General features: G+C 38.9%; 1 protein-coding gene across 2 annotated transcripts; it reads right to left on the reverse strand.

Annotated features, from left to right (window-relative positions):
• Positions 1-8929: 8929 nt before the first annotated feature.
• otpa (orthopedia homeobox a) lies at positions 8930-14338 on the reverse strand. 2 transcript variants are annotated; one of them, XM_031317910.2, is made up of 3 exons: positions 14095-14338; positions 13131-13564; positions 8930-10342 (listed from the first exon to the last, which is right to left on the reverse strand). In XM_031317910.2, exons 1-3 carry the CDS (start codon positions 14129-14131, stop codon positions 9824-9826), a joined length of 990 nt encoding a protein of 329 aa, XP_031173770.1. In that variant the 5' UTR covers positions 14132-14338; the 3' UTR covers positions 8930-9823. The 2 variants fall into 2 exon arrangements, with proteins under 2 accessions (XP_031173770.1, XP_031173769.1); XM_031317909.2 differs by having other exon boundaries at positions 14056-14301.
• Between the last annotated feature and the right edge of the window lie 716 nt (positions 14339-15054).

Raw genomic sequence — 15054 nt, forward strand, 5'->3', positions numbered from 1 at the left:
GCATCAAGAAAGTCATTAGGATACATCATCTGGTAACTAATCTGTACAATGATGTACCAGTTTATCCAGTAGATGTTGAAATATGTCACAGAATAAGTGAAGAACATGACATGTTATTGTACTAAAGGAAAAATCAGGGAATCACCAAAGTCATTAGGATTCATCCTCCAAATTTAATGGTAATCCATCCGACAGTTGTTGAAGTATTTCAGGACCAAAGTGGTGGACCAACTGACCCATTAACAGGCCAACGTTGCAGCTATATGGCTAAAAAATAAGCACATAGAAAATGCAGTTACACTTTACTTGAAGGTATTTACATAAGAGTGACATGACATTGTGATGATCGTGTCATAAACATTATAAACAAGTCATAAACGTTTATGACATAACGCTTCTTTTAGTAAGTGTCATTCGGTTTTTGTCATGACAAGTTATGGTTAGGGTTAGAGTTAGAGTTAGGGTTCACCAATGGCAGGAATCAGCTAGGAGGTGAAGTCATGATGCGATGTCCACCAAAACCCAGCACTGAAGACCAGAGTCAGAGCAGAGCAAAAAGTCTGTCTGCTCCCTCTTCTTCAGCGACAGTGCCTGATCTCCCCTATCTACACCCTGTAAGGAAAACAAATGGTTATGATGATGGAAAAGGAATTAAGCTGTAATTTAACAATGGTCCAACAACGGTATTCAATAACGGGCTCCCTCCCTCACTGTACGGAAGGGTCTTGTAGAAGCGAGAGTCTCATTCTTGACTAACACACTTCACTGTCCCTCTTCATCAGGCTTTCGCTGTGTTCTGCTTTACCTAGCGTGGCCTCTGCCTCACATGGGATCTGCACTCAGACCTCAACACGCAGGAAAGGAACTTCATAAGTCCACAGCTAATGATTTGTCCGTAATTCCTGCTTTCTTTTACAAAATGTATGACTTTTTTTATGTTCCAATATTTCCCTACTTTCCCTATAAGTAAACCAAACGGGAAAAAACTGAAACTTTATTCTTAATTCATCACATACACACAGTGTGGTGAAATGTAATACTCCATGAACCCATCATAAGTATTAGGAGCAGTGGACAGCTATTTTATACAGCATCCAGGGAGGAACTTAGGGTTCAGTGTCTTGCTCAGGGACACTTTGACATGTGGCTCAAGGAGCCTCAGATCGAACCGCCAATCTTGTGGTCGAGCGACCACTCTACCTCCGAGCCACAAGCCATCCCGCCATAGACACAAGCCATGTCTATTTATTCCACAGAAATGTACAAAAACAGATGGCAAATATTGATAATTTTTTTTTAGATAAATTCTAAAGCAGCTTGGCAGTGTAATTTTTTAGCAAACCTTACTCAAACTGAACTAAATGGAGATTTTGTTGGGGAGTATTTTCAGCCGCGGACACATTTGGTGTATTATTGAATATTTACAGTTTTCAATGGAAGTGAAAGGACTTGTCAACAATAGAGCTCTGTGGCACAGATGAATAAACTATGAAGTTTTGACTGCAATCATCCCTCGTTCCATATTGGCCATGAAGAGACACCTTCCTAGCATGAGATGTAGAAACTACGACTCTTCAGTAGTCTGAGTTACACAATTATACTGGATATTTTCCACAGTTACAGCCTTTTCAGTACAACTTGTCCTCCTTGGAGCAAGGAAACACATTCAGGGAAGGAAAACAGTCTAAACAAGCTCTTCTGACATGTTATCTGACTATACGTCAAAAGGCAAAAATGTTCATACTTCTTCAGAATGGACACACATGAAGTTGGGGCGTCAAACCCATCATAGAGCAGGTGAGATGCAATGATCTTGCAAATGAGGATAACAGTGCAAATTTTCTGATAGTCTTTCTCAAATGCATTCATGGTGTGTTTTTTTCTCGCGCAAAGAGATGAAAGTAAGTGTGTAAAGAATAAAAACTATTTTTTTATGAGAGGAATCCACCTTCCCAATTTCTGTGTTAAGTGGCCGCACTTGTCGGATCATTGGTTTCGGAAAGTATTGAAAATCTTTCAGACACAGCCCCCTCCTTCTTGATCCCAATGTTGGAAAGACACTGTTGTGACAAGCACTTTGTTTCAAGCTAACTATAGACTTGAAACAGTCTGAACTTATCCTTTAACGGTCTGTCATTTCTCTCCTCCCACCTTAGCCATGCAATTTAATTTTACAGATTATACTTGCAGGTTTTGAAACATCTGTCTCTGAGACGTTGGCCTCTACCTTGAAACAATGGAGGTGGATTGATTTTTCTTTCTTTTTTTTCTGTGGTGCACAAAAAATGAAAAATTACATTTAACAATTGAACAGCAGCATCTCTTTCCTAAACCCTTGTCTCTGTTTTTCTAAATCAGTGGTTCTCAAACTTTTTCACATCAAGGAAATTAGACCATGGACCCCCATCTGATAAGGCTTTGTCCAAGGGTCCCCTACCTGATGGAATTTTTGCTTTTAGATGTTTTATTACAGAAAGTGAATGAAACCCATGAGCAAAATAGTCACACAGTATGTCATTGTGTTACTTACGGATGACATTATAATGAAAATAAATGAGTCCCCTTTTTGTTGGGGACCCCCTGGAACCCTTCAAGGACCCATGGGGTCCCCCGGACCCCACTTTGAGAACCACTGTTCTAGATAATCCACATACCTTACTGTCAACAGATTCATAATGACTTTTTCTTTAGTAAAAAGTAGATAGATAGATAGATAGATAGATAGATAGATAGATAGATAGATAGATAGATAGATTTTTATTGATCCCAAAAAATGGGAAATAACGGTGTTGCAACAGCAAAATGTCAGACACACAGCACACATACAGAGTAAACATTAAATAATAGGAAACAATATACATGAAATAATAATAGAATACTACACAAGCAATATTTAAAATATATACAATTTGGAAATAAAATGTACAACTGTTTCAATAGATATAGATAAACTTAATGTGCAAGTTGGGGAGTAAAAATGTACAACTATTTCACTAGTAATGATAGGATGTAGATAAACCTATTGTGCAAGGTTGTGCAAGGTTGTGCAAGGTGCATTCAGTGCAGTTGTGATGTATATGAGTCTTATCTCACACTCACAGTGATGAAGTGTTAAAAAGTTGAATTGCCTGTGGTAGGAATGATTTCCTGTAGCGGTCCGTGCGACATCGAAGCTGTAGTTAAACCAAGTAGTTAAACCAAAACTGTCCACGGAAAATCCTTTAAACCTGTATGGTGATACTTGTGCCATAAGACCTATTTAAAACAAAGTGCATGTGGATCTGATTAGAATATATATGGCACATAATCCAGTGGGTGATGGTCTAAAGATGACCAGGGAGGATGCCTGAGTGTATTCAAGCTTGTCACTTTGATTTGTCACATGCGTATGACTGTAATTGCTGTGTTTCAGTCATCATAGGTTAATTATCAGCCTTGACCTATTACATACACACACACACACACACACACACACACACACACACACACACACACACACACATATGTGGATGGAAGGATTGTTTTTGTATAACCCCAAGAGTTAGAAGACATACAGCTCAGTAATGTAAAGCTGCCACTTCTCTTTTACTCTGTATCATTTTCCTCTCTGTCTAACTGATCATCGCTGTCTGTCTCTCACTCTTCCTTCCCTCTCCCTCCTTCCCCCGATTCCTCCCTCCCTCCCTCCCTCATTCGGTGACCCACTAATGTTCTGTTCATTTTCTCTTATGAATAGATAATGGGCAAAAATCAAATCTCTTCATTTGCATGTAATACAATTAAGACCTTTTCAAACAATGACAAATGGAGGGAGCAGCGAGATGTCAGTCAGCCTCGTCACAGAGAGAGCAAAGACGGCATCGGCGAAGCTCTCCATTTTAACGAAAATTAATATAAAACCTTCAAATAGAATTTTCTTGCCGCCATCTGGCATAACAATCACCAAGACACTCCTAGACTCTGCCTGTCAAATAAAATTAAACTGCTCATGAATTTGGATTCATAACGCGGATGTGAAACCACCAACATACAGTACCTCTACCCCCCCCCCCCAAAAAACCCAAAGAATTAGATTTTTTTCAATCAATAAATTATGGGATGTGTGACCCAACATGATCTCAATTTCTCTTTGTCTCATTGGTTGATTTAAGGACACGTGAACTTTGGCAAGCAGGTTAGGATCATGTCGGTGTTACAGCTGCTACTTAAAGGATAGGTTCACAATTTTTTTAAGTCTTTCTAAAAACAGTTCTTACATGCCCATATGTACAATAAAATAGTTTTTGGTTGCTGTATTTGTCCATACTCTTTAAACTGGCCCTGAAGAGATTCCCTTTATGCTAAACTAAGCTAAGCTAAGCTAGGCTAAGCGGCTGCTGGCTCTAACATCATAATTAACACACAGACATGAGAGGTGCATCAATCTTCTCATCTAGCTCTCAGCAAGAAAATGAATATAGGCCTACAGCATTTCCTAAATTTCTCCAAATTAAGTTTCAAGTTATTTATTGTCATATATGCACAGCAATTACAGAAAAGCAGTCGTTGGCAATGAAGATCTCAGGCTCCCTCCAACAATTCTCATTAAATATGTAAAAAGAAAAAATGTAATCAAAGACATAAAATGGTGCAGAAGATCAATCAAATACATGTATTAAATGATATACAGTTTTTTTACAATCACTTTGCTACTAATTTCAGGACCTTGATGTCATTTTTCAAAACTCTAGACACAAAACTCAAAACGATCATCACTTGTAACACAGGCTGTCCAATGTTCAAAACATTGCATTGTGCATTTATATCTTTAAAGAAATACTGCACTTGCACAATCATTGGTTCAAAAAACAAATTTATTGTGAAATACCACTGAAACGTTCTTTAGATCACCCACCCACAAGCTACCCATAGTTTCACTGTTATTGTTCGTACAATCATTAAATATTATAGTACAAAATAGGTGATACATGTTTCATTATGGTACTAGATGTAAAGACTTCCCTGTAAAAGTACTGCAGTAGTAGAGAGAATACTACAGACAAACTTGAAATGTATTGATGAAAAACAATACAGTACGATCACAACATAGGTTTATTTGAATTAAAGCAAAATAATTAGCTACAAAATGGAAAAGAAAAGACAGTACTGTAAAACATCAAATGCAGTGTTCCTCAACTTGCTTGCACTGTAAAAAGCAAAATAAAGAAGTTATTACTGTACTTCTACATATATAAAAAAACCTTTGGGCATGGCGAACAATGTGGTACGAGTATATATGTATATGTATATATACAGTATATATTATATATATATAAAGTATATATCTCAATCATCAGTAACGAGTTGGCAGAATTGGACAAGCAATTCCAAGGGCCTGCATGCATACAGTGCAGTACTGTCAATACTGTAAATAGTCTTAAAGGTGGTACATGGGAGCATAGAAACAGTGTCTGATACAGTAAACAGTAGTACATTACAGTAAAGAATGATGATGAAATATTACCTCCATAGATAATGTAATCTAATTGGTTCATGCTCCACACTAATTGGTGACAATAAATCTTGTTATCTTGAAACTATCATGATCTAAACATGGAATATTGTTTGTCTGTTTCCATACAACTATGCATTAAGAGTAATGCAACAGTTACTTATCATTTTGAGTAGTTATATCGATTGATAGTTAGATCATTGTAATGGAATGAATAAACAATCATCTGAAATGTAATGTGTGAATTGCTTTTTGAAATAGTAATACTTTCATCATATTGAACAGGTGATCTTTGTTAAATGAACAAATGATCTTTGGTTTATGTGTATTGTATCCAAGTAATTGAAAAATGTGTTTTGTGACTAGAGTTTTGAAAAATGACGTCAAGGTTCTGAAATTAGTGCCAAAGTGATTGTAAAAAACTGTAATATAGGCCTATATTTGTGGTAGACAGGTGTACAGTAATTGCAAATTCTTAACCTGTAATGTAAACAAGAGATGGGTGGCAAACATCACAGTCCTTGTTCTGTGCAAAGTGCATTCTAAGGTTCAGCTAAAGTCAATAATAGGCTTTGAGTTAGCCGAATCACGTGGGTATCTCTCAAAGTTAGTCTTTTTAGAATTAAATTACCACTACATTTCTCCAACACTGTTTCATGCTGGGCTGTGGTGTAAAAATGGTAACAGAAAGACAGAAAGAAGCAATTTTGTACAAAACAGATTTTAACTATGGAAGATATTGACTTGATATAACCAATTTTGACTGCTGAAGTCTCATATTAGCTTCAGCTAAACTTTCAGTTGTATTTTTGCACAGAATAAGGACTATGGATTTGTTGATTTGAGACAGACTCCTTTAGCTCTAATCCTTTAGAGCAATAGCTCAACATTTTTGGGAAATATGTTTATTTGCCTAAATATTTCTTGCCAAGGGTTAGATGAGAAGATCGATGGCATTCTAATGTTTGTACGCTAATTATAAAGCTAGAGCCAGCAGCCGGTTAGCTTAGCTTAGCATAAAGAATGGAAATGGGGGGAAACGGCCTGGCTCTGTCTAAAAGTAACAACGTGTGTCTACCAGCACATCTAAAGCTCAAATCGAACAGATGTCTATTTTTGCTCTGTATATTTGTTCTGTCAAGAAAGCAGAACAAATGTCAAACTATCATTATTTTGTTAAAATAATCTCAATAATGTGGACATGTAATTAATTTGATTATTAATAACAGTCGCCTGATGCATAATCATGAATATAAATTCACATAATTTCATTCAGAAATTATGTAATCTTACAAAATTATAAACATGTGGACAGAAACACAACAAGCATATACACACACACACACACACAAACTCTCTCTCTCTCACACACACACACACACATACACACACACACACACACACAGGAAAATTAATGAGCTCTCATTCATAATCCAGGGTAGAGAGAGCCATATTCACCCTTGGATGGTTTATTGACTGATTTCATTTATTTGTGTGGAATAAATAGGAGGTAAACATTGGCTCGCTCTCACATTTTCCACGACACACTCGCTGCACAGCATTCTGGGAGAAATGATCCCGCCAACAGCAGGGTCACTGATTGGCTACCTCGTCATTGTGTGACAAATTACCCAATAAGAAATAGGTTACCCATTTCCACAAACTAATTAACCTGGGTGATAGTGAAACAAATTATTACATTTATGTAATATTATTTCACATCTGTCGCTAGACTGCAAAAATTTTCATCCCTGTGCTTCCCCACCCCCCAATCGCCAAAGCCCTAAACCTGTCTCTGACTTCGTTTCCATTCTGATAGACATTCAAAAAATTAGGAGACAGATTTGCATTTGGAGCAGAGGTGTGGCTGTATGTGTGTAGTCTGGGGGGGTTTGCAAACTATGCACCCTGTGTGGATCCGGCCTGAAAAGAAGAATTCAGCAAGAGAATTGACTAAAATGATGTTGAGAGCCAAAATATCTGCATTTGCAGCACAAGTTCTGTACAACAAGAGAGCCTTAGACATGATGCCACAGCCCTGCCTTCATGTTTGAATCCACCTTCAGTTACTGTACGAACAAAGCCTGTTTGTCATTGTTTTTATTATTAATATATGAACTATGGAAATGTCAACAAGACCTTTGTCAAACACGGGTTTGCTGTATGTGTCACATAAGGCCCGGAAAGCAGCTGATTATGTAATGTAAGAATTTTAAAACTCCTCTTGTTTCAGGCTTTATATTAAGCCAATTTGAGATTATTATTTTGTGGTTTCAGCTAAAAGATAATGAAATGAAGAATAACACATTTGGGTCCTCTGCTAATTTGTCAGTTTGGTCCTGATTGAGTTTGACACCTCTGATTGCTGAATTACTAATTAAGGAATTGAATGTTTTGTGTGGAGAGGCTCCTTGATTGCCCATACATTTTTATATAGTTACACTCCAGCTATTAGAAGAGACTCTTGTCAAACCTAAAAAAGAAATGCATAATTGGATGATGATCAGTTTCTCAGTCTCTTCGTTCTGTGTGGATAAGAAGTGGTGGTCCTTTACAGGGCGATTGGTTTATGTTCCATACAGGCACAGCAAAACTGCTTTCAGGAGCCAAAACATGGAAGTTCTCTTCACGGTTTTAACCAGGACCAGTTAGGCACCCTGGAACCAGAGGCTGAGATGGAGGACGACTCTTTACAAACGTAAAATTAGCAGTACCACTGTACAAAAAATACTCCATTACAAGTAAAAGTCCTGTATTCAAAATATAAGGGAAAGTACAGAAGTATTATCAGCCAAATGTACCTGAAATATCCATAGTCAAAGTAATCTGTCGGAGAGCTATATTGTTATGTTCTGTTTTGGATTATTATTACTGATGCATTATAACGGCAGCATTTTAAAGTTGTAGCTGGTTGAGCTGGAGCTTATTTTGACTACTTTAAAGGCGGTTTAATCTTTAACAATGCTTCTTTTATGCATATTTTATAAACTGCTCATACTGTAGGTTTTCTATGTACATTTTAAATCTGCAAAGTAGATGCTATCAGATAAGTAAAAAGTATTTTTCCTTCTGAAATGTTGTGAAGTAGAAGAGTAACATAAATGTGCTACTTAATACTTCAGAATAATACAGAATACTTTCACTTCTAAAATGTCACTTCCTTTGTTAAATGCTGTTTATTTTTAGCTTTAAAATGGACTTCCACCATCTTTGCTGAAAAAGTCATCCTCATGTCGTCACTGACTGTATTTGACGTGACTCATCTGGCACGTGATGTCATCGATTAAACAGAAAGGTGTTCCTTTATGGGTTGAAGAAATGTGTGTACTTTTAAAGTCGAATAAACCATTTAAAAAGCACATGCCAAGCGGACGTTTTTTTGGCCCAGTGTTCACTGGTGGCTTTAAACTGCTTCAAGAAAGGAGGGTTGATTCAGGATGTGACATAATTGAAAATGATTTTTATTTGATCATTTACATTTAATTGATATAAACATGTCCATGAAACAAAGTGGTTCAAACATTTAAGAAAGTCATAATTTGATAATAAGCACAGACATACTTTTGGAAACAAAAGTTATCACAAACTGACCAAATGGGAACAAGAGTGCTTCCGCTACACAAAACATCCTATATAACAGATTATAGTTAAAGTCAGTTTCCATGTCTTAATTTATAGTATTTCCCTTTGTTTATTTTTTGTCTTAATTGGACAGCACATGCAGTCAAGTCGTCCTCCGTGATGTCCTGATTCCTGTCACATCACTTCCCTTCTCTCTTCAGGTGAATCGTTCGTGTTCTCATGTTCTTTTAAACCTCCAGGTGTCTTGTTTCTGCACGTCCACTGTGCATCCTTTTGGCCCCTCGGAGGTGCATGCTGTGCAGCAGGTGGAAAAGGGATCTGCAACCTAGTTTTTGTATTTCAAAGTATCCACAGAATTTGTCTTGAAAAACCGTCAGTCACCAAGCAAATGTCACTGAAAGCCCTGCAACAATAAAGGTGCCAAATAAATAAATAAATACAGAACAAATAAGTTCATTTAAATAGAGAAATAAATAGTTGCCATAGGCTACATGCGAAATAATAAATTATAAGCTTAAAACAGAACCAGTCCGACGTTTGATAAAGGCCAACAGGCCGGATAAATAGCTTCAGTGTTCCCTTTTGTTTGTGATTTGGGAGGAAATTAAAAGCCAGATGCGCTCTGCGATTTCGAGTATCCTGGTTGTATTTCTCCCGGTGCACCGTTTGGATGGATTGGATGAATAAGAACTAAATGCAGAAGATATCTGTGTGAGTGAAAGAAAAGCTCTTCACTGTGGCCCCTCGTTCCTAGGTGAAACTCATGGATACTGTGTGCTCCAGCGCTTTGCGGCGCAGCGAGGCGATGCTTGTCCCTCTCCAGACTTCACTGTCCGGGGAACTACACAGCTGAGGCGAGTGGGTCACGTTGGTCGGGCCAGACAGGGACGCGGGTACCATCCCGGGGAAAGTGGGCTGGTAGAGGTGTGACTGAAGCCCGGAGCCGTTTGACATGTTGGATAGACCCATGGAGTTGGGCGGCGGCCCGGCGCCGAGGCTACACTGAGACAGGGACTGCGCCATGGCCTGCTGGCGGCCCAGAGAAGGCGGTAGCTGCAGTTGAGACACGCCGGGCATCCCTGCCGTGGCCCAGCGGGTGTCGTTGGCGTGGAAGGAGCACAGGCTGTCGCCCATGGCCGCTGCTGCTGCCGCGGCGGACGGGAACTGAGACAGGCCGTGGTGCGTCGGCAACAGAGTCCCCGGAGCCCGGAAGACATTGGTGGTCTTCTTGCGCTTCTTCCACTTGGCGCGTCGGTTCTGAAACCAGACCTGCAGACAGAGATGAGATGAGTTAGGAGGAGCGGATGTAATGGCTGCCGGTGCATGGCCAGGTCATGTTATCAGAGCTGTGAGCGCACATAAAAAGGTTATGACATCAGTATGTGATCATCATGATAATAATACGAACCACCAACAATAAATCTGTTGCAGAAAAACACGGATTTATGCGTTTGTTTTTCAGGGTCTTATCATGTTATAACAACGAGGCATCCATATAGGCTACATTGTTCACAGTTATGCGTAAACGTCTCCAATTAATACAAATAAATAAATAACAGATGGTTATATTTTATTTTGATTATTCTATCTCGATCCGTAACATTGAAAAACGTGCAAGAAACGTGGACACATGGTCTTACAGGGGTTACATTTCAATACGGGTTCTAGTAAACTGTTATTTTGTATGCCAAATAGTGCCAACATTTTAGAAATTAGGGAACTATTTTCCCTCATTTTGCCTTAAATAAATTGGCATTCCCATTAATATTTTCATGTGTAATTTGCCTATCTAGATTTTTCAGAGATGCAGAAATTATGTTTTTTATTATTATTATTTAGGCCTATGCCAGTTTTATTTTGGTGCAAAACATAACATTTTTAATAACATAATTTGGCCCCAAATGATTTTTTTACGGCTTTGGGAGGAGCCATTGCACTCCGATAATATATAGAGATAATGTAATTGCTGTGACAAACAGACTTTATTCCGGGAGTCCTTGAGCCTCTGGTTGGAGCTCGGGCGTCTATGATTAATGTGAAGATTTGCTTGAGAAAGTGGAGGCGCAGTAATAAGAACGGGACAATCTCACTCTCTTCCCCCCGCGTAGCCAGCCGTGAAATCCGGCCTGAAATGCATTACACTTCAAAGGAAAGAAAATGCAATTTCTCATTCCGTTTTAAAAAAAAAAAAGACAGAATGCACTCTCAGCGCGTCCGGCATGAAGACGTAGAGAGCAGTGACAGGCTGACTCTGGAACTGCTTCTTTATTTCACCACCATCGCAGCAGATGAGCGTCATTTCACTAATTCTTATTTTATGGAAATGGTAGGCCATAGAAACTGAATTGACCCATGCAATAATAATAATGATTATAGGGGTATTATTTCACATGTGAGCGACCCAAGTGCATTTCCCATTGGTGTAGTTAATAAGGCGTTGGCGCCATACTTCCTAATGTGGCTGATATTTTATGTGTGCAGACTGGAAGTGACTGAGGGCATTACTGAGGAGTTCAGCATAATAAATACACCGGGTTTTTGTCTAGCTTTCACAGTAGATTCAGGTCTGTTAAATGTCAGTTTTTAATCTGAAGGCGATTAAACGAGTGTAATGAAGCTGCAATCATCATTTGGTTCCATGCAGGTTAATTACATGAGAATGAGATGGACATGATGGACACGTGGGCCAATTCTGAGTCAGGCAGAATTTAGAGATTATAGTCACTAGAAATAACAACACAGTTCTGGAAAACAAACTGCTGCAACGAGACCTTTAGTTCAATAAAATAGAATACACAAATGCGCGTTATTGTTATCAGGGTGTATAATAGGTCTCACATTTCAAATCTCTGAAGTGAGAGGATGATAACAGGATTTGTTGTAACGAAAGTAACGAGCTGTCATGTTGAAGCCTCGTTATGTGCACGGTGTGTGTGTGTGTGTGTGTGTGTGTGTGTGTGTGTGTGTGTGTGTGTGTGTGTGTGTGTGTGTGTGTGTGTGTAAAGAACGTGTTTAATCCACAGGGTCGTATAGGTTTGAATCTCAAGTCCAGACAAAGTCACTGCACTTAGGCAAGGCACTCAACACACACACACACACACACACACACACGCACACACACACACACCATGCACATAACGAGGCTTCAACATGACAGCTCGTTACCCGTTACTTACTCGTTACACACCTGAACGCCTGTGTGTTATTAAAAATACCATGACATCATATAATGACCAAAAATAATAATTGTTTTCAGATGCGTTAGTTTTTTTATTTTTTATATATATACAAAATACATTGTGAGGTAAAGATATGGAATATATAATAGAACGTTAACTGTTGCGTTTCCTGTTGTAGATTATTATTTCAGTGTAACAGAAACTGTTAACTGGACACGAAAAATAAGAAACGTCTTTCGTTGTTTCTTTTGTGTAGACTATAACTTCAATAAATAGCAGAGGTCCTTCCAGCTTATTCAAATTAAAACTTACTTTTAGTTTTTCGAATAATAAAATCTTAACTCCGACGGCTGAAATGAGAACATTTATTTTTCTACATTCATGTTAAAATAAATGGCGATTTTACTTTCAATAGGCTATTGATAAGACATTATCGAGGGAGCATTTCGAATGTGCAAAGTCATTTGAATACAGTAAAAAAAAAGTTTTTACAGTAAAAAAAATAAAATTAAAATGCTCAAAAAGTGAACACAATACGTAGATTTTTCAGAAACAAAATAAGGAATAAAAGGCTGCTGTCAGGAAAGATTTAATGTGTAGGATATTTACTATACAGTATCGTGGCTATTAGCAGATTTCTTTTTAATGTGTCTTTATTTTTGAGTTGGAGATTTTTTTTTAATTGATTTAAATTCGGATTTACTCTGTCCTCAACTGTCACAGTCTATATGTGATGCTGCTTTATTTATCTTAACATATTAAAATGTCAAACGGCACATGCGTCACTGTGATTTTGTCTCTGATGCTTCTGAATTGTGTCGACCTTTGATTCATTTCATCCACTGTTAATTCAATGTGTATAGCTCCAGCCACTCTACCTGCACTCTGGACTCCGTCAAGCCGATCCTCAGAGCCAGCTCCTCCCGCATGAAGATGTCTGGGTAGTGCGTTTTGGCGAAGCTCCTCTCCAGCTCGTTGAGCTGCGCCGGGGTGAAGCGGGTCCGGTGCCGCTTCTGTTTCTGGCTCTGCTGCCCCCCTCCAGACTGGCTGGAGTTGTTGCTGCTGCTGCTGCTGCTGTTGTTGTTGTTCTGCTGTTGTTGTTGCTGCTTCTCTTGCTCTTTGCTGTTGACCTGCACCGCGTTGGATCCTCCGCCGCTGCTGATATCATCGCCCGGGAGCATCGTGGCTCCTTCCACGCCGTCCGGGCCCGGGCCGAGCTCCCCGGAGTGTCCCGGGTCAGGTCCCCCTCCGCCGAGCCTGCACTTCAAAGCCTCCCTGTGGCCCAGAAGCTCTGCCGCGGCATCCTTCATCCCTGCAGACACAGACACAGACATTTGTAGGCTACAGTAAACACTTGCGCTAGGAGGAAAAAGGGGACATGGTTAAGCAAATACTGCACACAGGGAAATACTTTACATGCAAAAGACAGAAATTAGAAGCATTGTTTTTTGCTGCAGTAGAAAACGATGCACATGCATTAAACTATATCCAGTGGAAATTTAATACAGAGATGCAGAAATTAAAAAAACAAAAAAAACAAGCAATGAGTGCAGCTCTTTGAGAGAGACAACTAAACATGCAGCATGCACATTACAATCTGCTCCTTAAATACTCTTAATGCAATTCGATCACGCCGATATCTTAGGAAATTGTTAAATCAAATTACGCAGTAATATAATAATAATAATTACTTTTCCAATGAATTAAGCGAGTTTAGTTCACTTCAGTCACATTAAGATAATATAAGAAGCAAATTGACAATTTTCAGAGCTTGATTTAAGATTAGAAGTGGCTCCAGCTTACAGTAGAGTTGAAGACCGGAGTTTGGTGATGATAACTCACCGAGGCGAGCATCCAGGAGGTCGGCATGAGATAGCATTGCGCACCGCTCCAGGGCGAAGTGCTATTCCCACAAAAAAAAATCTCTATGACTTTAACCTATTTAAGAAATATATATAGCCTAAATGAAAGCAAATTCGGTTTGTGGTTAAAAGGGAGGTTCGTTGCATTATAATGTAGTTTAGAAAAATGGGGAGGCGCTTAACAACGGAATGAACCCATGAGCTTCTCCAAACGAGGACCAATCAGAGCTGAAGCTTGAGGTATGTCAGCTTTAGCCTGAGACACCCCCCCCCCCCCCTGCACCCCTTCCTCCACCCTCTCACATCCACAAGTTCATTCCTCCTCATTCCTGTAATTGGCTTTGATTTCTCCTCCAAATTACATCCAATAAAATAACCTGATTTAATATCTGTGGGAGTGCTTCGACCCGTTCGAAAAATGTTGGATCACCACAATATTTGTTTAATTGTGCATGCTGTTGTGTTTTTATAGCACGAGAATAGGAGTTATTCATATGAGGAGGAAGCACATGGCTGCATTAACAGATGTATGGATAATACACGGTAACACCTTGAATGTGAACTTGAGTCAATAATACGAAGCTGCTTTTTATTATCATTGCCCTTTCTTCTTTTTTTTTTTTAAGTCTCCATGATGATATTGTTGACCTCTTTGCGACACTAAACGCCTCTTGGAGACCAAGTGAACCTCTTCTAATATCCTTGATTTCCCAGTCAGCCAAACAACAAACTTTATACAGCCTAATTCTAACCATGGCTCATTTTCAAGGCCATTAGGCTTTTATGTAATTAGTGCTGACTCCATACGCCTTTATTGCAAAATACCAGAGTAAGATCAGTATAAATTAGTGGTAATTTACTAGTATTTAGGCCCAACTGTCAAGAAGGGAGGGACTTGGTATAAATGATGTGTGAGCAAATTAATTCGGCGGAAAGTGGA

This window comes from Sander lucioperca, chromosome 14 (assembly GCF_008315115.2).
Source record: "Sander lucioperca isolate FBNREF2018 chromosome 14, SLUC_FBN_1.2, whole genome shotgun sequence".
Lineage (NCBI taxonomy): Eukaryota > Metazoa > Chordata > Actinopteri > Perciformes > Percidae > Sander > Sander lucioperca.